This window comes from Oncorhynchus clarkii, chromosome 28 (genome assembly GCF_045791955.1).
Source record: "Oncorhynchus clarkii lewisi isolate Uvic-CL-2024 chromosome 28, UVic_Ocla_1.0, whole genome shotgun sequence".
NCBI lineage: Eukaryota > Metazoa > Chordata > Actinopteri > Salmoniformes > Salmonidae > Oncorhynchus > Oncorhynchus clarkii.
The window spans coordinates 5,221,834-5,247,535 of NC_092174.1; the positions used below are offsets into that span (position 1 = coordinate 5,221,834).

The 25,702-nt window shown below is 41.8% G+C and overlaps 1 protein-coding gene across 2 annotated transcripts; it reads right to left on the bottom strand.

Annotated features, from left to right (window-relative positions):
• Positions 1-13,092: 13,092 nt before the first annotated feature.
• Positions 13,093-24,377, bottom strand: LOC139387096 (ATP-binding cassette sub-family F member 2-like). 2 transcript variants are annotated; one of them, XM_071133098.1, is made up of 15 exons: positions 24,297-24,377; positions 22,907-23,070; positions 22,478-22,690; positions 21,836-22,018; positions 21,311-21,482; positions 20,994-21,089; positions 19,629-19,731; positions 16,788-16,883; positions 16,033-16,152; positions 15,443-15,532; positions 15,165-15,275; positions 14,850-14,912; positions 14,481-14,609; positions 13,949-14,152; positions 13,093-13,627 (listed from the first exon to the last, which is right to left on the bottom strand). In XM_071133098.1, exons 2-15 carry the CDS (start codon positions 23,040-23,042, stop codon positions 13,511-13,513), a joined length of 1,833 nt encoding a protein of 610 aa, XP_070989199.1. In that variant the 5' UTR covers positions 23,043-23,070; positions 24,297-24,377; the 3' UTR covers positions 13,093-13,510. The 2 variants fall into 2 exon arrangements, with proteins under 2 accessions (XP_070989199.1, XP_070989198.1); XM_071133097.1 differs by having other exon boundaries at positions 22,907-23,085.
• Positions 24,378-25,702: the final 1,325 nt, after the last annotated feature.

Genomic DNA, 25,702 nt, shown 5'->3' on the forward strand with positions numbered 1-25,702 from the left:
ATCTTAACTAAATTAATTGGATTAAACAAAATATTTTAACTCCACTTCCCCCATCCCCTGAATAGATTGAAATTAACTGAGAGGCTGTCGGTCAATCTATGCAGAGTGTGTATCCATGATGCATAAATCTGAAAGGGAAACCACTTGTTCATAACATCATCAACAACTCCATTAACAATCAACAACTCAAACTATTATGTCAAGCCAGGTCAACCAATCACCTATAATCTGAGGTAAATGTTCTTGCTTTTCTCACACAAACAAAGAGAGAACTAAAGTAAAACCAAATTATGAAATTAATTCAACTGGACAATTAATTAAAATATTCCTCTCTGCTGTTTAGTAAGGAAGAACAACATAATCTCCACAATTATTATCACAGGAGACAACAGAGGCAAAAATAAACAACACAGATCGGTGCCATTTTCAAGATCAAACTTCACTCAGTCTCGGATCAATTCATAAACTTATACAGCAGGTTGCTGAACTATACTGTATACAGCATTTCACATTTCACATTAATTTTGATCTTAAATCATGCTTGGAGTTGCCAAGTTGGGATGAGTTGTATGAACAACCGACTAAATAAAAATAAATAGCAACATTAAATAAAAAATATAATTTGCATTATAAATGAATACTTATGACTGTAAATAAAGTAGGAAATACAGAGACAAACATTTTAGGACCTTAAACCTATCTGGTCATAATTATTATATGCTGCAAAATACAAACACAACATGGTCTTGTGTCTCTGTTATCTGTATTCCCTGCATGTCTCAGCCTGTGCTCTCGTTAGAGCTCCATTCTAACGCACTAATTCACAGCACAGCTGGGAATTTAAAGACAGAGGAGAACCCAGGCCAGATGCCATATCCTTACATATCTCTGCTTATAATCATAACAGGAATAGCCTAACCTGCTTAAAATGCTTACACATACTGTATCTAAAAAGGTAGAACTTTCTGTACTGAAGTACAATAATTTTTCTAGTGTTTTTCCATCACCCCTGTTTATCAGATCAAAAACGACACTTTATGGCCCACATAAAGTAGCCAAAGTCTTGCTGTAACGTCATGGACACAACAGTTACCAGAATCTAGACACTGTGACAAACTCGTGTTTTATGACAGGAAGACACTGAATAATCATGATATTATAATGAAGAGCATAAAACATTGACAATGAAGACATCATTGCATTAGCCTTTGCATTTTCACATGACCATGTCTACCCCAAAGCTCTGTATTAAAACTTTTACTTTAACCGGATCCTGGAAGTCAAGTCTTTAACCTTTTCAAAGTCAACGTTACACTCTTCAGTTTGGTGTAAAATAAGGAGGATTGTCTTGTTGATTTAGGGGCTTATTTAATGCTCACACATTGTGATAATCGTAACGGCATACAAATAGTAGTAATATACATGTCAGGTGTCCCCAACTGGCGGCCTGTGATTTAATATTTTATTTGTACCCCTCCCCCCCAACGTCCTTGAGCCCCAAAACAGAATAATGTTGGACATAAAAGACTAAAAACACCAGTAAATTAGCTCCAAGTGATTTTGATTTTGAACATATGTTCCAAAATATTCCCACGCATAATAGAGAGGTGATGATGATCGTATGAAATTTTAAGGTTTGAAATTATTACGCTTTAGTCAAATATTATATTTGTTTGGGCTACTTGCGGTCAATTTGCAGTCTACAAATGATTCATAATGATGTTCCGGCCCTGTGTTCTCAATAAAAAAAATCGGAATTTAGTTGATGATCCCTGGTATATGGGGTATGTATGCACTTGGGGGGAAGGGTTTCTCGATGTCTCTTGCAGGTTGAGTGACGGACGATCGAGTATAAACTGCAGTTTCAGCTTCCTGGCAGAGGCAACCAGGTTTTCGGCAAAAATGTACTGGTACTGGGTAGATTGTACCAATAATTTAGACCCCCATCCCTTTTAGATTAATTACAAAATATCTTTCTCTGCGCAATTGTATTAGAATAAAATTATATAATTGTCCTATTTAAAAATAATGCATACAATATTCCTCAGTATTTTTATTATTTATTTTATAGTCTTTTTTACTCGTTTTTATCAAGGTTGCCAAAAAATGTTGGACATGATTGTACCTAACTAGATGAGGCCTGACTGAGACTGGTAATGGCGGACTAAACGAAGTTATGTAGAGCACCTCAAGATAAAAACGTAATATTCAATATCGGCAAGTTAGACTAACTAATAGCACTACACAACCTGTTAGACTAAATAATAGCACTATACAATATGTTAGACTAACTAATAGCACTACACAATCTGTTAGACTAAATAATAGCACTACACAATCTGGTGGGTGATAACCTTCAATCTGAATAATAACACAAAACAAATTTTAAGACTAGAGACATTTATCGACAATATTGCGAAAACAAGTAACACCCAAACATGACGGAGAGTAAGACAGGGGAAACGAAAATGTGACTCTTCTACAGACACAGACGATTTAATATTTTCACCACCGGGAATGGTAAAGGTCAAACCAATCTGATAAAATCAATAAATGACAAACTGTGGTATACTTGAATTAGTCAGTAAGGATATAAAAGAGTTGAAGGCAAGCCTCGAGATGAGTGATGAAAAAGCTGCGACATTGGAGAAGGAAACACAAGCTAAAAGGGACAGTCAATAAGATTGAAACCGAAGTGAATGAATTTAAAAAAGGAGAACACCGTTCTTAGAGAAGCCAATCTGGTACTTACGGGTATCCAAGAGAAGGAAATCCAACTCGAACGCGTACACCGCTTCTGAAAGAGAGGGCAGAGGTATGAACACCCAATCGTTGCCAAGTTTGCTTCCATAAAATAATGGTTAAAAGCCTGGGTAAAATACATGCTGGGACCAAGATTGGCATGAATGATCAGTTCCCGAAGGAAATTGCAGAACGGCGTAAAGTTCTGTATCCAATTTTAAAAGAAAATAGATTAAAAGGGAAACGAGTAGCTCTTGTCGCCGATAAACTACATATTGATAACCAGTTGTTCAAAGACACATAGACTACTCCATGGTTATTTTAAAAATGACAAAGTTCTCATAGACGAGGAAAATAACGAAACACAATTTTAGCCCGGTTATGGATTGTAACAATACACTACAAAAATATAGCTTTTCTATACATCTTCAAATATAACTCATTGGAACACACAAGCACTAATTCAACATGGTGAAGATAAAAACTCAGTAAGCAGAAGGAACAGTATGTGTGGTGTGTGTTTATATATTTTTTTGCGCGAATTGAATGTGAGGTTGGGCTAAACCCGGACGACGATGAGCCAATTGTGCGCCGCCCTATGGGTCTCCCATATATAGCTTTTTTTCCCTCCCATATAGAGCTGTGAAGTGAAGACCATGAGCTCTGACGTCATATATTTCATGTTACTGTACAGTCACTTCGTTCCAATTTAAGCACTTATCAGTGTCCTAATCTGCCATTGTCAACCCGTATCAGTAAAGGGTTAACTCTAAAATCTGTAAAGGGTTACATTTATCCTATAGATCTACACAACCTACTCCGCATTTTTTAAGTGAAAAAAAACTTCAAAAACATTTTCCAAATTACTAAGAAATAGAAATAGAGGTTGTATTGATTGAGTATGTCTTCACACCACAGAGTTAATAATTGGTGGAAGCACCTTTGACAGCCATTACAGCTGTGAATACTTTTTTTATAAGATTCTACCAACCTTGCACAATCCTGAAATAAATACATTTTTATAGAAAGTTAGCAAAAATAGATAAGATCTTGCTACCATGGAAAGGACCTGTCTATTTGAAGAAAAAAATCACTTTGATTAACTCTTTAGTCATATCCCAGTTTAACTACAGTGCCTTCAGAAAATATCCCCTTGATTTATTCCACATTTTGTTTGGTTACAGCCTTATTCTAAAATGTATTAAAATGTTTTTTCCCCCTCAACAATCTAAACACAGTACCCCATAATGACAAAGCAAAAACATGTTTTTAGAAATTTTTGCTAATATATTAAAAATCAAAAACTGAAATATAACATTTTATATGAGTATTCAGACCCTTTACTCAGTACTTTGTTGAAGCTCCTTTGACAGCGAATACAGCCTCAAGTCTTCTTGGGTATGACGCTATAAGCTTGGCACACCTGTATTTGTGGAGTTTCTCCCTATCACGGAGGCTCTCCGCACTGCCAAAGCTGAATCACTCCCTTTCTCATCCTCCTAGATCTACAGTGCCTTCGGAAAGTATTCAGAACCCTTGACTTTTTCAACAATTTGTTAGGTTACAGCATTACTCTAAAATTTATGAAATCGTTTTCCCCTCATTAATATACACACAATACCCCATAATAACAAAGCAAAAACAGGTTGTTAGAATTTTTTGCTAATTAGAAAAGTATTCAGACCCTTTATTCCGTACTTTGTTGAAGCACCTATGGCAGCAACTACAGCCTACAGTCTTCTTGGGTATGACGATATAAGCTTGGCACGCCTGCTTTTCTCCCATTCTTCTCTGCATATCCTCTCAAGCTCTGCACAGCTATTTTCAGGTCTCTCCAGAGATGTTTGATCAGGTTTAAGTCCGGGCTCTGGCTTGGTTACTGAAGGACATTCTGAGACTTGCCCCGAAGCCACTCTTGCGTTGTCTAGGCTGTGTGCTTAGCGCCGTTGTTCTGTTGGAAGGTGAACCTTTGACCCCAGTCTGAGAGCTCTGGAGCAGGTTTTCATAAAGGATCTTTCTGTACTCCGTTCATCTTTGCCTCAATCCTGACTAGTCTCCCAGTCACCACAGCTGAAACACATCCCAACAGCATGATTCTACCACCATCATGCTTCACTGTAGGGATGGTGCCAGGTTTCGTCCAGACGTGACGCTTGGCATTCAGGACAAAGAGTTCAATCTTGGTTCCATCAGACCAGATAATCTTCTAGTCGTCTGAGAGTCTTTAGGTGCCTTTTAGCAAACTTTTAGTTTCCCTCAAATTTGCTTTGTTAAAATCCCCATCTACAATAAATGTGGCCTCAGGATAGGTGGTTTCCAGTTTGCATAAAGTCCAGTGTAGTTCCTTGAGGGCCGTAGGTGTAGGCTTGAGGGGGAATATACATGGCTGTAACTATAACCGAAGAGAATTCTCTTGGGAGGTAATATGGTCGGCATTTGATTGTGAGGTATTCTACGTAGGGTGAACAAAAGAACTTGAGTTTCTGTACGTTATCACAATTGCACTATTAGTAGTTGATCATGAAACATACACCACCACATTTCTTCTTCCCGGAGAGTTCTTTATTTGTCTGTGTGATGTACTGAGAACCTAACTGGCTGTATGGATGAAGACAGTATATCCGGAGAGAACCATGATTCAGTGAAACAGTATGTTACAGTCCCTGATGTCTCTCTGGAGGGAGATTCTCGCCCTGAGCTCGTCTACGATATTGTCCAGAGACTGAACATTAGCGAGTAATATACTTGGATGTGGTGGATGGTTTGCACGCCTCCTGAGTCGGAATAGAAGTCAACTATGAAAACCTTTTCTCCACTGGCGGCGTCTTTCCGGCTGTGTGTAATAACACAAAAAAACATTTGGGACTAATAACATAAGAAATAACACACAAAAAAACAGCAAAGTTGCTTAGGAGCTAGAAGCAGAGCTACCATGTCTGTCGGCGCCATCTTCCAACCATGGTGCTTACCTACAGAACAGCAAGAGGGACTCGCCTCCCTACTTTTAGGCTATGTCATAGGCCAGGCCCTGTGTATCCCCAGGCACTCTCATTTGTTGACTTCTGCAACCGTAAAAGCCTTGGGTTCATGCATGTTAACATCAGAAGCCTCCCCCTAAGTTTGCTTTATTCAGTGCTTTAACACACTCCGCCAACCCTAATGTCCTAGCTGTGTCTGAATCCTGGCTTAGGAAGGCCACCAAAAATTCTGAAATTTCCTCCCCAATTACATTTTCAGTTAAGACAGAACTGCTAAAGGGGGCGGAATTGCAATCAACTGTAGAGACAGCCTGCAGAGTTCCTTCATACTATTCAGGTCTATGCCCAAACAGTTCGACCTTCTACTTTTAAAGATCCATCTCTCCAGAAATAAGTCCCACACTGTTGCTGCTTGTTATAGACCCCCCTCAGCTCACAGCTGTGCCCTGGACACCATATGTGAATTGATTGCCCCCCATCTATCGTCAGAGTTCGTACTGCTTGGTGACCTAAATTGGGATATGCTATTCAAAAGGGGGGACACTCTAGACCCAAACTGTTACAGACCTATATCCATCCTGCCCTGCCTTTCTAAAGTCTTCCAAAGCCAAGTGAACAAAATTTAGAATCCCACCGTCCCTTCTCCGCTATGCAATCTTGTTTCCAAGCTGGTCACGGGTGCACCTCAGCCACGCTCATGGTCTTAAACGATATCATAACCGCCATCGATAAAAGACAGTACTGTGCAGCCGTCTTCATCGACCTAGCCAAGGCTTTCAACTCTGTCAGTCACCGTATTCTTATCGGCAGACTCAACAGCCTTGTTTTATCTAATGACTGCCTCGCCTGGTTCACTAACTACTTCTCAGAGTTCAGTGTGTCAAATCGGAGGGCCTGTTGTCGAGACCTCTGGCAGTCTCTATGGGGGTGCCACAGGGTTCAATTCTCAGACCGACTATTTTCTCTGTATATATCAATGATGTCGCTCTTGCTGCGGGTGATTCTCTGACCACCTCTACACAGACGACACCATTCTGTATACAGCTTCATCGCCATACAACACTTCTTCCGTGGCAGTTGGAACTGCTCTTAAATGCTAGTAAAACTAAATGCATGCTCTTCAACCGATCACTGCCCGCATAGCCTCCGACACTCTACTCAGCAAATAGGATGCAGTCTATCACAGTGTCATTTGTTTTGTCACCAAAGCCCCATATACTACCCACCACTGCGACCTGTATGCTCTCGTTGGCTGGTCCTCACTACATATTCGTCGCCAAACCCACTGGCTCCAGGTCATCTATAAGTCTTTGCTAGGTAAAGCTCCGCCTTATCTCAGCTCACTGGTCACCATAGCAACACCCACCCATAGCACGCGCTCCAGCAGGTATATTTTACTGGTCATCCCCAAAGCCAACACCTGTTTTGGCCGCCTTTCCTTCCAGTTCTCTGCTGCCAATGACTGGAACGAAATGCAAAAATCACTGAAGTTGGTGACTTATATCACTAACTTTAAGCATCAGCTGTCAGAGCAGCTTACCGATCACTGCAACTGTACACAGCCCATCTGTAAATAGCCCATCCAACCAACTACCTATCCACATATTTGTTTGAGTTTTTCTGCTCTTTTGCACACCAGTATTTCTACATAAATCACTCCAGTGTAAATTGCTAAATTGTAATTACTTTGCCACGATTGGCCTATTTATTGCCTTGCCTCCTTTGCGCGCACTGTATACAGATTTTTCTATTGTGTTATTGACTGTACGTTTGTTTATCCCATGTGTAACTCTGTGTTGTTTTTGTCGCACTGCTCTGCTTTATCTTGGCCAGGTTGCAGTTGTAAACTTGTCCTCAACTGGCCTACCTGGTTAAATAAAGGTGAAATAAATTTAAAGAAATTGTAGTGTGAAGATCTCAATTCACTGGAACTAAGGGGCCTAGCCGGAACTATGGAAACGGTTCTAGTGCAGATGTTGCTTCCAGAGGCCGTTTGGAACTCGGTAGTGAGTGTTACAACCGAGGACAGACGATTTTAAAGCATTAGGCACTTCAGCCCTCGGAGGTCCCGTTCTGTGAGCTTGTGTGGTCTACCACTTTGCGGCGAGCCATTATTGGTCCTATACGCTTCGACTTCAAAATAACAGCAATTACAGTAGACCGAGGCAGCTCTAGCAGGGCAGAAATCTGACAAACTGACTTGTTGGAAAGGTGGCATCCTATGATGGTGCCACGTTGAAAGTCACTGAGCTCTTCAGTATGGCCATTCTACTGCTATTGTTTGTCTATGGAGATTCCATCCATGTGCAGCAGGTTGAATGTTTGACGTCCCTACCCAAACTTTGTCGTATGCTAGCTAAGTGAACCGTCTATGACAGTTCAGATTTACAAATCATTTTTCACAAACTACCTTTTCAAAGTAATACTATAATGTTATTTTTCTTACGTGTAGCTTAACTTCTTCCAGTGTGAATTGGTACAGAAGCTTGGTAAACTTTTTTCCTACAGTAGCTTCCCCAACACTGCTTGTGCCACTCTAGTTAGCCATTAGCCTATGCATATTATTAATCTCCGTAAATTTATTAGCTAGCTAGTTTGCCAACTACATATAAACAAAAACGTAACTTTACAACTGACACCATTTGCTATCGTTGCTAAGGAACAGCAACCTAAATTCAAATCAAATGTTATTAGTCACATGCGCTGAATACACCAGGTGTACCTTACGATCCCCTAACCAACAATGAAGTTAAAAAATACAGATAAAAGTAACAAGTAACGTAAACTCGTACATCGCCTTGGTACGTACAATTGCCCTTATTTTAGCTCCCCCAAAACGTAATACTTCCAGATCAACTGTAATGTCAATATCATTGTAAAACACAATTTCTCCCCTTTCCAACAGAATCAATTACATGACCTAAACACTGCCCGTTTCTGCATAATTCAAGCAGGCAATGAGCCCCGTCGGATCTTTAAAAAAATGGCGGGTGGGGAAGTGAAACTAATGCATGATAGTGAGAAGGAGAGAAGTCGCGTGGGAAAATAGCTTTTTTTCACTCGATCTGTCCAACTTATCACCATATCGCCTCTGAAATGTAAATACAACACTATAAAGAGTTTATATAATGTGTCATTACATATCTATTTGAAGGTTTGTGTCGAATTTGAATCAGGTTTTTAGGGCGGTGCTAAAGTGATCTTAGAAGTAAACAGAGGCTTTGAGAATGATGATCGCATACAATGAAGACGGAAAAAATTATTAGGTATCCCCCTTACCCCCCCCGTCACTGTCCATTTCTTGTTTTTAACGATGAGAGAAGTGCTACACCTGGTGGAGAGAGATTGCAAGACAGAAATAGTGGCTTTATGCCTGCTGTACGTTAAGACATGATACGTCTAGATATAACGGAGGGTCCGTTTTTTCAACATTCTCCAATAATATAGAGCCATTACCATGTCGATCAACGGTTGAATAGAAACCCAGTTCACACCACCGATTTTGAAGTCAACACAGTCGCTACAGTCCCATTAGTTTTCTTTGTAGCCTTGTTTGAATGTTACGGTTGCGCACATTTGTACAGAATGGGGTGAGTTTACTTAATTAAAGCGCAGCAGTAAAATAACAATAGTGAGACTATATACAGGGGGGTACCGGTACAGAGTCAATGTGCGGGGTCACCGGTTAGTTGAGGTAATATGTACATGTAGGTAGTTATTAAAGTGACTATGCATAGATGATATCAGTAGCAGCGATGTAACAGGGAGGGGGGGGGGGGGGGGTAATGCAAATTGTCTGGGTAGCCATTTGATTAGATCTTCCGGAGTCTTATGGCTTGGGGGTAGAAGCCGTTTAGAAGCCTCTTGGACGTAGACTTGGTGCTCCGCTACCACTTGCCATGCAGTAGCATGTAGTCGTGCTGCTGCTCCAGTTTCAACTGTTCTGCCTTATTATTATTCGACCATGCTGGTCATTTATGAACATTTGAACATCTTGGCCATGTTCTGTTATAATCTCCACCCGGCACAGCCAGAAGAGGACTGGCCATCCCACAAATGCTCTCTCTAATTCTCTCTTTCTTTCTCTCTCTCGGAGGACCTGAGCCCTAGGACCATGCCCCAGGAATACCTGACATGATGACTCCTTGCTGTCCCCAGTCCACCTGACCGTGCTGCTGCTCCAGTTTCAACTGTTCTGCCTTATTATTATTCGACCATGCTGGTCATTTATGAACATTTGAACATCTTGGCCATGTTCTGTTATAATCTCCACCCGGCACAGCCAGAAGAGGACTGGCCATCCCACAAATGTTCTCTCTAATTCTCTCTTTCTTTCTCTCTCTCGGAGGACCTGAGCCCTAGGACCATGCCCCAGGAATACCTGACATGATGACTCCTTGCTGTCCCCAGTCCACCTGACCGTGCTGCTGCTCCAGTTTCAACTGTTCTGCCTTATTATTATTCGACCATGCTGGTCATTTATGAACATTTGAACATCTTGGCCATGTTCTGTTATAATCTCCACCCGGCACAGCCAGAAGAGGACTGGCCACCCCACATAGCCTGGTTCCTCTCTAGGTTTCTTCCTAGGTTTTGGCCTTTCTAGGGAGTTTTTCCTAGCCACCGTGCTTCTACACCTGCATTGCTTGCTGTTTGGGGTTTTAGGCTGGGTTTCTGTACAGCACTTTGAGATATCAGCTGATGTACGAAGGGCTATATAAATAAATGTGATTTGATTTGATTTGAGTAGCAGAGAGAACAGTCTATGACTAGGGTGGCTGAAGTCTTTGTGTGCTTGGACCATATTAGTTTGTTGGACACCAAGGAACTTTGAAGCTCTCAACCTGCTCCACTGCAGCCCCGTCGATGAGAATGGGGGTGTGTTCGGTCCTCTTTTTCCTGTAGCCCACAATCGTCTCCTTTGTCTTGATCACGCTGAGGGAGAGGTTGTTGTCCTGGCACCACACAACCAGATCTCTAACGGCCTCCCTATAATCTGTCTCATCGTTGTCGGTGATCAGGCCTACTACCACTGTTGTGTCATCGGCAAACTTAATGATGATGTTGGAGTCGTGCCTGGCCGTGCAGACATAAGTGAACAGGTAGTACAGGAGGAGACTGAGCATTCACCCAAGGGGCCAGTGTTGAGGATCACCGTGGCGGATGTGTTGTTACCTACCCTTACCACCTGGGAGTGGCCCGTCAGGAAGTCCAGGATCCAGTTGCAGAGGGAGGTGTTTAGTCCCAGGGTCCTTAGCTTATTGATGAGCTTTGAGGGCACTATGGTGTTGAACGCTGAGCTGTAGTCAATGAATAGCATTCTCACATAGGTGTTCCTTTTGTCCAGGTGAGAAAGGGTAGTGTGGAGTGCAATAGAGATTGCATCATCTGTGGATCTGTTAGTACGCTAATTGGAGTGGGTCTAGGGTTTCTAGGATAATGGTGATGTGAGCCATGACCAGCCTTTCAAAGCACTTCATGTCTATGAGGGTGGTTCGTTCTGCGTTCTGTACTTTTAATTAGGACACTGCCACAACTGGAGGTCTGCTGATTGCATTTTTTTTATTTGCCCTGCTGTTAAGGGAACATTTATCAATATAGACTAATTATGTATACATTTCCATCAGGACTGACTAATCAGAATACTATTATGTTACTGTATATGTACCAATCAGAATACTATTATATTACTGTATATGTATGAATTTTCTTTCTAATCCTAGTACTGAATATAGTGTGTGTAAATATAATCAAGAATTAGAACAATGACCGTCTGTTCCTTGGTAGAAATGAATGAACTATATCGCCAGACTGGCTAGAATGCTTATCTACACAGGCTGACCTTGGCTCTAGACAATGTGGGAAGGCTTGAGAACTATACATACAGCCTTTGTACCAGTGTTGAGAAGAAACGGAACAGTTTAGAAAACGCTGACGTCATTTTCAGTTTATAACCTGTGATAAAATGTATAATGGGCAGTACTCACGAGAATAAACGCAACTGGTTGATTTCAAAGACTGGTCTCTGTCCATTTTATACAAATAAGGGTCTTACAAACTCTTATGAATTGACAGTGTTTAATTTTAATTGGGTATTAAAACAGAGGAATTTAATTCCTGTAACACCTGCACACGAAGAGACAACACACAATATTTTAGCCCTTGGCGCAGTCACAAGCACATGGAAACTCACTCAAACACTGTCCCAAGTACTCACAATAGGTACCCTAGTAAGCGAGCTCGGGGAAACTTAACATAAATCTTTATTGCCCACATTAGAACAAAATGGTTGTATACCAAACCTTGTCTAACATTCCCAGTTTTATATTGAACAATTGCGGAGCCAAGGACAACATACCTTGCTGGCCGAAGGTCAGGCAAAAGAGAACAATAAGGGGGTACGGAAATACAGAACCTGCGATGGACCAAACCAAAATAAACTTTTACAATCACATGCACAATATAGATATGAAAGTGTCTGTACACCAAAAAAATAACATTAGCTATGCAGCTGTAATTACATTTAAATAACACTGCATTATGAAATTATTAACATCCTCTCTTGACCTGGCCTATTTGAATTGGTCCTTGTGTGCAACTTCGTCCATAATCTAGGGGAACAACATCACACTGCTACATCTACAGACATGAGTGCTACGGGTCAGTAGTCATTTAGGCAGGTTACCTTAGTGTTCTTGGACATAGGCACTATGGTGGTCTGCTTGAAACATGTTGGTATTACAGACTCGGACAGGGAGAGTTTGAAAATGTCAGTGACGACACCTGCCATTTGGTCAGCGTATGCTCGCAGTACACGTCCTGGTAATCAGTCTGGCCCCACGGCTTTAGTAAATGTTGACCTGTTACTCACATTAGTTGCGGACAGCGTCATCAGTCTTCCGGGAACAGCTGGTGCTCTCATGCATGATTGTGTTATTTGCCTCGAAGCAAGCATTGAAGTAGTTTAGCTCATCTGGTAGGCGTGTCACTGGGCAGCTCTCAGCTATGCTTCCCTTTGTGGTCGAATGGTTTGCAAGCCCCGCCACAGCCGATGAGCGTCAGAGCCGGTGTAGTACCATCTTGTTAACCGGTAGCCAATTTTGAACTAGCTACCACGGGAGCTTACATGTCCATTTTGACGTCGCTGGACTAGATATCAAATTATTTGTAGTTGTCGTAAGCTAGCAGAATGCCAATGAGACAATGTTTTTTTTTTTTTTTACCTGCTAGTTGTCAATCGTGCAATTATGACCCAAATGCAAACACGTAGAAAACGCCTAAAAATAAACAGAAAATGCTTAATGTATGCTTTAGAACTTGGTCCATGAACTGATGAGTCAAAGTTCAGTCATGTCACTAAAAACAAAACAAGTCAGTTATTTTGCTCCTTTATTCATACAATCCCATTATTGCAGGTACAGTTAAATAATAAAAAGCTATTTTAGAGTAAAAGGAAATAAATTGGTACAGGCGGCTAACGTCCTACTATATCTGAACTGTGGAAAAATGCACGCGTTCTCTACCACATTGATGGATAAATTATTTATTTTAATTGAAAAATCAAGATACCATAAGTATGCCTGTGAAGGGGGTAGCAATGGAAGGCAACTAGGTCGCACCACAACCTTCCAGCAGCCTATAAAGAGGCATTAAAAGCAGGAGGAATTGGGCATCTTGAAATGGAGTAACATGCGTCAAGTTATATAGCCACGTGAAGAGGGAATGGGAAAAATGGGAGTCCACAGTCTTGGGACAGTGCAGTCTTGAATCTGGGGAGGTATTTCAATTTTCTATACACCATGAGAATTTTTGTCGATCTTCTTTTTCAAATGGTCTTTGTAAGCCAAGATGTCCCGGTTCCATTTGGTGATGGTTTGCTTTTCGCACACCCAGATCTCCTGGGCCACCTATGGAAAACAAAGGAGAAAGGGGGTTAAATAGGGACACAAAAACAGGACAAGCACATACAAGTGCATTAATCCCAGTTGTTCCAACAAATAATTCCAATAAGTAAACTAGAGCCATTTCTGATAAGATCATTCAAAATGTTGACTCCGCTGCTGTATACTAGTGGAGTCGGCTCAGCACCGGTGTGCTATTGGCATGGTCGAGTATGTTCAGACACTGTGGCCCACAAATGCATTGCCCTCATTAGGGTTGGAGTACATTTCTGTTCATTTTAAAGCAACCGTTTCAATCAAATCTGTTTCCAATTGTTCGATCCTCACCTGCTGGATGAGCCTGAAGTCATGGCTAACCAGCATCATGCCGCCCTCGTACTCGTTGATGGCGTCGGCCAGGGCATCGATGGTCTCGATATCTAAGTGATTGGTAGGCTCGTCCAAGAAGAGCATGTGGGCGTTCTGCCCGGCCAGCCAGGCAAAGCACACCCGGCACTTCTGCCCATCGGACAAGTTTCTAATGGGGTTCACCTGAGGGAAAAAAAAAGAAGAAACGTCACCAATGTCAGAAGACCGTTCCCCCAATTCATATATAGGGGTTTAATTAAATTACCGACTTGGGTTAAATTACAATTGACTACAACCCGGCCTGGGTTCAAATAGTTATTTTCCTGTCCTTAGAGCTTTCATGATACAAATGGAACAGTCCCAAAAGTACAAACCCCACTCCCCTGGCACAACAGACAGGCTCAAATGTTAAAATGACTTGAAAGCAAAACAAAATGTTATCTGAAGGCAGGTCTGCAATTGGGAGAACAATATTTGAGGATCACAATTGGTCACTAATGATCAAACTGACCTGCTGTTTGCCTGTCAGCCCATAGCGGCCAATGATCTTCCTCATCTCCTCCCTCTCCTTGATCTCTGGGTAACACTTCATCATGTAATCCAGGGGGGAGAGGTCAAGTTCCAGCTGCTCTGTTAGATGCTGGAGAAAATAGAGTATAGGTTCAGCCATGTGAATCATGGAGATTTGTAAAAATGTCTAACAAACTTAACTCCAAGTCAAATAAAAAAGCAATCCACTTCACAACCACGCACAATCAGTTGGTGGAACCACAGATTCACTCAAATTCGCAGACAACTCCAATTTTGGAGTTGTAGGAGCATACGCACTTAAATGATCTAAGACAGTTTAGTATACCCGTGTGCTTTAATGGTATGGTACCTGGTGATATCTGCCAATCTTGACGTGGGAGTTCTTGCGGATCATACCATCAGTGGGGAGGAGCTGAGGACAAAGACAATGAGACATTGGTAGGTATGGAGAGATGGCAGTTGTGGGATATCTGTTCAAAGAAATGCACAGGCAACTGAACAGGAAATAAAAACGACCGTTTACATTTTGTTTCTACTTATGGACCATTCTCACATATCAGTAAAAATTAAACTATAACTATTTATGGTAACGTGTCATGGTATGGCTGAATGACAGGAGAACAATTCAAGTCTGCTAAATGGCCGTAACAATGTCAAGACTAACCTCTCCCATGAGGAGTTTAAGCAGGGTGGACTTCCCGGCCCCGTTGGGCCCCACAAGGGCCACTCGGGTGTCGAGGTCGATACCGAACTCAAGGTTCTTGTATATATGGGGCTGAATCATCAAACAAGGGAAAACATAAGACAACAATATTGAGAAAAACATGATACAGTATAGTTTGGAGCTGGAATCTCTTTAGGGCTTTGGTTTTAGGAACAGTTACAAAAAACAAGTTGAGCAAAACATTTGTTAGGCAGAAGTGAGGTTGGACAAACACGTACCTGGTCATCAGAGTACTTGAAGCTGACATTTTGGACCATGATGACAGGAGGGGGAATCTTCCCACAGGGAGGAAAACAAAATGACAGGGTCTAAAAAAGGAAAAGAAGAGTTTAGGATGGTTTGCATGTGTTATTCTTTGATTCCTGCCTTGTGACACCCTGAAGGAAGCTATGGAATTATGGATTCTCTTTTGCAATTTACTATTATCCCGGAACTAACAAAACCTGTGGCGTCTGCCCTCTACACTCCTTGGCATGCTGCTTAGATCAGAAAAACTTGTCGGACAATTGTGTGTCACCATGCGCCTTTACGGTGAACACACTGCCTGGCAGGGGCACTATAATTTGGCCTTTTGTTTACATCATACCACAGTAGCAATAATAAGAGTACACCAAACTCTGGTCAGCTGCCTGCATTAATATCCACTATAACTAAGGTCCATAGATTTTCCTGATCATGTGACTTGCATGTCCAGGAAAAACTCTGGGCTGTAGCCAAAACGACAAACTTGTTATACCAAAAAGAGCACCTGTTCCTACCCTATACGGGAAGCACCATCAGCCCTGTCAAAGTCACTAAACAGACTTACTTGGTCATTCTTAACACTCTCAGTCAGGCCAGAGGCCACCATCTTCTGCAGAGTCTTCTCTTTACTCTGGGCTTGACGAGCCAGCTTGGCTGAGCCGTGCCCAAACCGGGCTATGTAGTTCTGGTGGGGTAGTAAGGAGAGAGAAGGGTTTACAAAACGACGAATGTTTGGTGAAGCAGTTCACTCCCATCGGCCACAAGCTAGGTGGTTCCAAAATAACCCATCAAATCAAATTTTATTTGTCACATACACATGGTTAGCAGATGTTAATGCGAGTGTAGCGAAATGCTTGTGCTTCTAGTTCCGACAATGCAGTAATAACCAACAAGTAATCTAACTAACAATTCCAAAACTACTGTCTTATACACAGTGTAAGGGGATAAAGAATATGTACATAAGGATATATGAATGAGTGATGGTACAGAGCAGCATAGGCAGGATACAGTAGATGGTATCGAGTACAGTATATACATATGAGATGAGTATGTAAACAAAGTGGCATAGTTAAAGTGGCTAGTGATACATGTATTACATAAGGATGCAGTCAATGATATAGAGTACAGTATATACGTATGCATATGAGATGAATAATGTAGGGTAAGTAACATTATATAAGGTAGCATTGTTTAAAGTGGCTAGTGATATATTTACATCATTTCCCATCAATTCCCATTATTAAAGTGACTGGAGTTGAGTCGTCAGCCCGAATTTCACATACTACTTGTGAAAGTGTCCCAAGAGAAAGGGGAGTTTACCTTCATGTGTTTGATCTGGTCCTGCTCCCAATTGAACCGCTTCATCTGGTTCTCTTCCAACTCCTCCCTGGTCTTAATGTACTGGTCGTAGTTGCCCTTCGAGGTGGTAAACAAATATTTGTTTTTAGATGATTGTGTACCATTTAACAATAAAAAAAAAAGGGATGTACCCCCACATCTTTCATTTATTTTGTTTTTATGACTTGAATATAGTACGTTTTTAAATCATAGTAACTCACCAAGGCAAAATACACGATAACGTGTAAATGCAGAGTTCAACACACATTCTGACAGATGGAATTTCACGACATCTAGCCAAATGTCCATGACCACCAATTGGTGGTGTCTATGCATGTATAAAAAAAGTAAGCGTAATGTGGTATTGTCGCTGGGAGGCTGCTCTGATCCCATGTACCACCTCTTGTCATTGTGTAAGGTCGAGCAGCAGCTCATAAAAACAAGTGTACAAGACACCTGTCTGACTTGCGCCTGTGAGTGGAGGCTGTGGAGATGGCACAGTCCATCAGTCCAAGACCTGTGCTATTGAAAAATTGTATATGGTGCAACAAATAGAAAACATTTTAGAACAAAAAGGCGCTTTCCCCCGCGTTAGATACTGGGCACGGTCCTGAAACGCATCAGTGTGCTGTTAAATCGGCACCTTTCCATGTTCCCATGTGCGTAATAGCAAAGTTAACCACCATATTGGTTCGTCACAAATCTGTCTGTTTTTAATCTTTGCCATGCCTTCAGAGGCTGTACATTTTGTTAGACCAGCCACTCAGGTATTATTTATTTAGTGTTTTTTTACACTGTCCCAAATTGTCTGGAAAATTATATAATATGAATCAATTTTTTCCTTGATCTCATTATCATGATAATAAGTAATGTCATTATCATTAGTAGGCTTAGTATCGCAGCCTTGTATAACCACCACCGAGCTGTAGGCCAAAGAGCACATCCTGTTTAGTCTAAAACACCATAACTTACTTAGGCCTATATTTCAATACTTATATAGGCTACTGTATCAATAAATGATTTATTTGTTCACGTCATACAGCATAAACGAGTCATTCATGATTTGAAATGCAATCAAGCATTTAATTTAAAAAATAAAGCAACCATTGAATAAATAACGTAAAAAAATAGGCATTAACCGTTCCATTTTGGAAATTGAATTCACGAATGAATGCGACTTTAGTATTTACTGTAATAAGGGCTAAACAAAAAAAGACAGATATAATCTCTACATTTTTATTTAGGGGGTAATTTATTAGTGTTTGCTTGTCTGAGGTAGAGGACCTCATAAGCTGTAGACCACACCATCTACCAAGACCGTTCTCATTTATATTTTTCATCAAGGGTCTCTGTACTTCGCTCCGTTCATCTTTCCCCTCGATCCTGACTCGTCTCCCAGTGCCCACCGATGAAAAACATCCCCACAGCATGATGCTGCTGCCACCACGCGTCACCATAGGGATGGTGCCAGGTTTCCTCCAGACGTGACCCTTGGCATTCAGGCCAAAGAGTTCAATCTTGGTTTCATCAGATCAGAGAATATTGTTTATCATGGTCCGAGTCCTTTAGGTGCCTTTTGGCGAACTCCAAGCAGCCTGTCATGTGCCTTTAACTGAGGAAAGGCCTGTGTTTACTTATGGTAAAGTGTGGCCACTTTACCATAAAGGCCTGATCGGAGGAGTGCTGCAGAGATGGGTGAACCTTCAAGCTCTGTCAGTGACCATCGGGTTCTTGGTCACCTCCCGACCAAGACCCTTCTCGCCCAACTGCTCAGTTTGGCCGGGCGGCCAGCTGCAGACATTTTTTGGTAGCCTTCCCCAGATCTGTGCCTCGGCACAATCCTGTCTTGGAGCTCTACTGACTATTTCTTCGACCCCGTGGCTTGGTTTTTGCGCTGACATGCACGGTCAACTGTGGGACCTTAGGTGTGTGCCTGGACCCAAACCATGTCCAATCAATTGAATTTACCACAGGTGGACTCCAATCAAGTTGTAGAAACATCTCAAGTATGATCAATGGAAACAGGACGCACCTGAGCTCAATTTAGAGTCTCATAGCAAAGGGTCTGAATACAAATGTAAATACTTTTTTTTCCTCTTGCAAAAATGTCTAAAAACCTGATTTGCTTTGTCATTATGGGGTGCTGTGTGTAGATTGATAAGGGGAAAATATTTATTCAATTTTAGAATAAGTCTAACGTAACAAAAGGTGGAAAATGTCAAGGGGGCTGAATACTCTCCGAATGCACTGTAAATAACATTCACTCCCCAATAGCTAAACAGTTACCTATAGGGTACAATATATGTTTTGAATTGCCAACCTAGTTAGTCTTATATCATATTTCATAGGCTAGGCCTACCTGATGCTGCAATGTCCGACTGTTTCTCTCCTTGAGCAACGGCCCACTTGTCTCGCACACATGTAGGTGATGCACACAAACGTGTCATTCCGATCCTGGCAGACGTTGCTTTAAATTTTATTGATATAATATTAACTGCCTGAATAAATTTACACCAACAGAAATTAATGTTCATGACTTTTCAAAATTCTCAGATTTGATCATTTTCCAAAACTTACCAAGGCCTGGAAAACATCATTTTAAAATTATGACTTTTCCAGTATTTTCATCACCGGACAAACCCTGTAAATGGTGGAAGTCTGAGCTTTAACTGGGTCCATTTGGGTAAGTAAGTTTAGGGAACTAGTGTTTATTTATCAACTGAGGACAGGAAATGCAACTGCTCAGACCTGGAGAATTATTGTAAACCAGATAAACAGCTTGTTGGTCCATGGTGACCCATGACAGAGTGCAGTTGCTCTTACCGTGTAGTATTTCAGCTTGCGTTCGTGCAAGTGCATGATGTTGGTGCACACGCCGTTGAGGAAATCTTGCGAATGGGAGATCAGGACCAGAATACGTTTGAATCTGTAGAATAGGAGTAAGGCTGAAACTTCAGACACTTCTAAATAGCAACAATGACAATTCTTGAGTTACACAACCAATAGGCATTATCCTACAATGTCAGGGACCAAAGTCAAAAGGTAACTGCCAAAGTAATGGAAACAATTGAATAAATGAGGGATACAAAGAATATTGAAAGCAGGTGCGGTTCCGGAGCTATCATGCTTAGGGTCATCTATTAAAATGCTGGGCAGGCCATTACTTTGGTTACCACGGCTATGCCTTGCCTGGCTACCCAAATGCCTTGCTCCGGCCAAACACTACGCCCACGGACATGAGTTTCTCCGCAATGAGTCAGGATTGGAGTACCTCCCCAATGAGCTGCATTTAGAAAATGTGTCATTGGCTGTGATACTGATTGGTTAGAGATAAGCCAATCGCTGATTGTACAACACCCCTCCCTTTGACATCACCACAAACGATGGCAGTCTCCGACTGAAACATGTAGTGAATACAGAGCAGCGGAGGAATTCAGTTTGAGTCCCCAGGCAAGGCTATGACACCATAGGATGACAATGCCCCCACCCACAGGGCACGAGTGGTCACTGAATGGTTTGATGAGCATGAAAACCATATGCCACCTCAGTCACCAGAGCTCAAGCCAATTAAACACCCATGGGAGATTCTGGAACAGCACCCGAGACACCATTTTCCACCACCACCACCAAGAAAACACCAAATTATGGAATTTCTGGCGGAAGGAATCCATCCAATAGTTCCAGACTTTGTGGCGGCCCAATGCCCTATTAAGACACAATGTCATTGTTTCCTTTATTTTGGCAGTTACCTGAATATAGCTAGTTAGCACATAACTATAAACTCCATGAGAAATGTCTAAAACAAATCTGTTATCTTGGAACTAACAAACCCTGTGGCATCAGCTCTACACTCTTTTTGGAATGCTGCTTAGATCAGATAAACGCTTCGGTCTAGTTTTTGTCAACGCGCCCCCGCACGGAGAACAAACTGCCTGGCAGGGGCACTATAATTCGGCCTTTTGTTTACATCATGTCACAGCAGCAATAACAGCATGCAATAGCAGCTTAAAGTGAGTAGATCATGTAAATGTTCCATGATTTTCCAGTTTACCTCTGGAGTTGCCACTTAAATGCCAGAAGAACCCTGCCTTCAATCTAAGGTGGCTTTTCACATTAAAAGTAATGATACAGGCACAATTGTTTCTAGAAAAGTCGTGTCCTACATCTCACACGTCTAAATGGCCTTACTGGCTAAGCTCTTCCTCCAGCCACACACAGGCATCCAGGTCCAAGTGGTTGGTGGGCTCATCCAGCAGCAACATGAACGGCTTCAAGAACAGGGCCCTGGAGACAAGGAACGCACAAAACCAGGTTAGTAGGTCTTCAAAACAACAGTGCTAAAATAGGCTTATTCACACCCTCCACTATGATCCAAAAGTGAACTGATGCTAGATCAGCGCGCCTACACTTGGAACCTTTATGAACAAGGGCCCAGATCCCAAATATGCACTGAGACGCTTTAATAGTAAAGGTTTGTCTTTGTATTGTAAAGGGTGGGTTTGTACCTGGCCAGAGCAACGCGCATCCTCCAGCCTCCGCTGAAGTCCTTAAGCTTCTTCTGCTGCATGGAGGCAGTAAAGCCCAGGCCGTGGAGGATCTGGGAGGCCCGCACCTCAGCCTTATCTGCGTCCAGCTCCTCCAGGCGCTCATAAAGCTCCATCAGCTTCTCACACTCGGCTTTAGGGGGGAGAGAAACAGAGAGATGAGCGTTTGGGTGGAGGACAATGGAAAAGAGGGAGACGAGCAGGAGAAGATAACAGTCGGGATGGGCGGAGAGAAACTTCTACTCTACGGTGTTTATTTTAACTGGTTGGAGCAAAATGGAATCACGGTTATTATCACACCAATTAAGCCTTTGTGCCCTTGTCCCAATGCTACATCATGAAGGGAACACATTATGCAGGACTATTCGGGACATGGGAGGTAGTGTACCACGCCTAGGAAGGGAAGCTGCCACAGTGAGCACAGTTCCCATGGTAACATGGTAATTCACAGTACTACAACCAAACCACCATTACAAAGCAACTCACAGTCCTCGGATGCCAGGCGCTCTGCCTCCTTCTCCAGATGGATCCTTTCCGCGTCCACCTCCATGACACACTGCAGGGCAGTCTTCTCACTGGGAGACATCTCACGGGTCAGGTGGTAGATGTCAATGTGCTCTGGGATAGGTACCTCACGGTGGCCAATGGCTGCCAGCAACATGGATTTACCTGGAAAGAGAAAGATTTGTAAGTGTGCCCTTTAAGTGTCCCCGTAGAGCTCAAATGTGTATGTGTAAATAAGGTGGGGATACTTCAAATAAACTTCTACACAGAAGATAAAGGGTCTACCGCTGCTGTTCGGTTATAAATGTCATAAGGGGCCAATACATATACACAAAAAGTAACCCTACCCCAGCTAGAGGTTGCTCCTGGGAAAACTAGGGCATATTATGTCCTGAGAAGATAAAGGCTGAGTTGGCTGAAAGATGTCCCGTGTGGACAGGTGTGACTAACACCGAAAATGACCAAACGAGGTGTCCCAAAGGCACTGTTCATTAGAGCACACCATAACAAAATGTTTTCCAATGAAAAGGGTCTTAACGGATAAATTCTTACCCAAAACACATTCAAAGCGCTTACTTTCTCTTTGTGCCCACCGAACACACCCCATGTGATGTAACCACTTACCAGTGCCATTGAGGCCAATGAGGCCGTAGCGGCGGCCCGAGTTGAGCTCCAAGCTGGTGTCCTGCAGCAGCTCCTGCCCATGGAAGGTGAGCGACATGCTGGTGACGTGCACATCTGTGCTGTTGGGGTGCGAAGCCAGCACGCCAGTCACCGCCCGCGCCTCAGTCTTCTTCAGCTCAAACTCATCCATCTCCTTGGTCAGGCTTTCCACACCTGTAACTCAGTGACATGGAGGGCCATTTAGTAAGTCATTTCTCCAAATGAAGTGTTACCCATCTCTACTTACATTAATCTGAAGAACCAGCCTATCCATTCAACATGAGAGAACAACCACCTGGAATACAAATACATTTCTGAAACCTGAACTAGCAGTGAAGAGGATTTAAACTTAAACCCTTCTTTAGTTGCTCTATGATTATCAACCATTACCGTTGCTTATGGCTCCATTCTCCTGGCCTTCCTCTGGTTTCTCGCCCTCTCCATCCTCAGTTTTTTTTGTCTTCTGGCGGGATTTGGCGGCTTCCTTCTTCTTCTGCGCCTTCTTCTTGGCCAGGTCTGAAGGCATGGCTGCTGCTGACCTCGACAAAATTAAACTTGAAGACAGAGAGCTGGGGGTCAAAGCAGGGAAAACTGGTTCAGTAAGTAACATTGTATTGCCTGCATCTGGATTATCAGGAGTAGCTAATATGGTAAGCAGTCATCAAGTGAATCAAAATGCTGGTGCCATTTCGTTTAGTTTGATACACCTCATTACCACTACCAAGACAAATGGAAGTAATATCAATTTGGTTGGAAAGGGTCGCCCGTTTGTTATCCTCATTCATGAAGCATGTTGCTGACCAGCCAAATGACACATTAAAATGTACCTAAAACTCTTAAAGCTCTGCTTGATCTGGCTTTAGTTGAACTGCTTGCAAGTCCTACCTTCGTTGTCACTCATATGAATCGCAATCGAAGACAAAACATTTAAAAAATGGCTAATCCATCTATGGTTAGACCGAGGATAGATTTTACGCGCAGTTACCTAATCACATTGCGCAACTAGCAAGCGTTAGTTAGGAAGCTAATCATATTGCGCATTGCATTATACATGCCAGCATCCTTTACCTGGTCAGCTGAGTTAGTCATCTTCCAGCACAACAGTAAGCACTGAGTAACTGGGGTAGCTAGCCAGGTGGCCTAGTATGGCTAATCTCACGTATCGTCCTCTTTTCCTGCCATTTAACTTACCATGGCTGGCTACATGACTATGTTATATTCGCTCAGAACTGTAACGAACGTTCGCTAGCTATAGACATTTAATCAGTTTGCCAACTGCAAATTAACGTTAGCTACCTAGCTGTTAAACTGGCACCCTGGGCCACTATTTTAGTGAGTGAAATATTTAGGCCCTACCAGTTAGCTGAAACTGGCTAGCCAAATTACCTCCGAATCTCGAGCTAGTAATTTAGCTAAGCAATTTTATCACAAATCCAGGAAGTCAGTGTGGGCTTTTATATCTTTCGATTTGTCAGATGCCAATCATCCCACTGGATAGAAATCCCCAAATGATTTTAGAGTCAGACGCCGGTAAGATAGCTAGCTGGTGGCTAATGCCGAGAAACTCGTGGTCATCTTTTCATTGCATTGTGTAGTAACTAGAAACTAACGTTAGCTAGGTTACCTGTATGCTAGCTAACGTTTTCAAACAAATCAAAACTAACAACAGATCCTGCCAACAATTTATCAGATACATTTTTACTACATCCAAAAAGATTTAAACACTATTTGTGACTCTGTTAGATATATACGTTTTAATATCCTGCTGGCGTTTTCTTACCGGTCTTTTTCCTGTTCACCCGCGGCTGCGACGATGTTGGAAACGCACAAGAAAGAATGAGCTCGTTGTCGCGTGTCCCAATGCCGGCTCACCAACCAATGAAACGCCGAGTTGTCTTTCAAGACCAACTTTCGCATTTTAATAACGGGCGGGTAAAATAAGAAGGGTTGTGGGAAATGGTGTCTTCTGAACGTTATTACGTAAAGACCAGAAATGATTCATTATTGCAACATCATTGATAGAGTGGACCTCATTTTTCACAGACAGTTCATGGTTACCGCTTGGCAGAATTGTCACTTTTTTTTTACTGGAACACGTTTTAGGCTACATAGAACTCAAGTGAAACATAAATAATGATTATTATTCATTAGGCTTAAAATAAATAATTGTAACTATTGAGGCTTATTTACACATCTAAAGACTCAAGCAGGGTTGGGGTCAGTCAATTCCATTTCAATTCAGTCAATTCAGGAAGTAAACTGACAATTAAATTTTTTCTCATATTGAGTAAAATCTCAAATTCAGTTACTATATTGGTTTGGATCAGTTTAAAAATATATATGACAAGACGACAACATTCATTCATAACAACAGCAAATACATATAATCCATAACCAAATACATCTATCTAGATTTAGAAATTGCACTATGGCTCAACTGTCAAGGGTTAAACCTTGCTTAATAAATCAGACTGTGATACCAGCTTTCTAGGGACACAGTCTAAATTAAAGCACTGCAAAAACGTGGATAGTTTCCTTACAAGCAAGAATGCTGAATAAAATTACATTTGAACTTACTGTACTGGTTGTCTGAAAAATATCAACAGGAAAGTATTATTTACCCAACTTTTTGGAATGCCTGTACTACAGTTGAGATTTCTATCACCTGGCACATGCACAAATGAATTCAACCATTTTAACACCTGCAAGACTTCGGTTAGTATGCATCCATTTTATATGCCTTAGGTGACGAGCAAACAAATTGTGATAACCACACACAGAGACCTGCGTTTTGAAGTCGGTTTAGTAATACTATCAGAACCCAAAATATAAGCTTGTTTCACTCCATTGTTTGTAAACGATATAATTAAACAAACAGTGTAGGCTATATCCTCAAAACATGGTTAAAACTATCATTTTAATCTCAAAGATGATCCGTCCTTGCATCCATAGCTCTGTCTATGAATTTGAGAGTGGTTACAGGCTGGTTGAGAGTGACCGCTTGTTTTAACTGCAGATTGACCCTTTAAGTTTCCGTTCTTAAGGTCGAATATACACTTTCTGAAGCCAGGGCATACATTGCATGTTTTGATTTGTGATTAAATATTGGTGTTAATATGTTAAACATAAATTCAAGGACGTTTTCACTTGTCAACATACTGCTTTTCCATGGCATTCTACCTTAAA

What these genes read in the sequence shown, in the direction of transcription:
- LOC139387096 (XM_071133098.1), bottom strand. Translation starts at nt 23,042, where the DNA reads ATGCCTTCAGACCTGGCCAAGAAGAAGGCGCAGAAGAAGAAGGAAGCC. An exon ending in CTGGAGGAAGAGCTTAGCCA is followed by an intron (nt 19,732 to 20,993) that starts GTAAGGCCATTT and finishes CCTATTCTACAG; the next exon opens with ATTCAAACGTATTCTGGTCC. An exon ending in ACCAGATCAAACACATGAAG is followed by an intron (nt 16,153 to 16,787) that starts GTAAACTCCCCT and finishes CTACCCCACCAG; the next exon opens with AACTACATAGCCCGGTTTGG.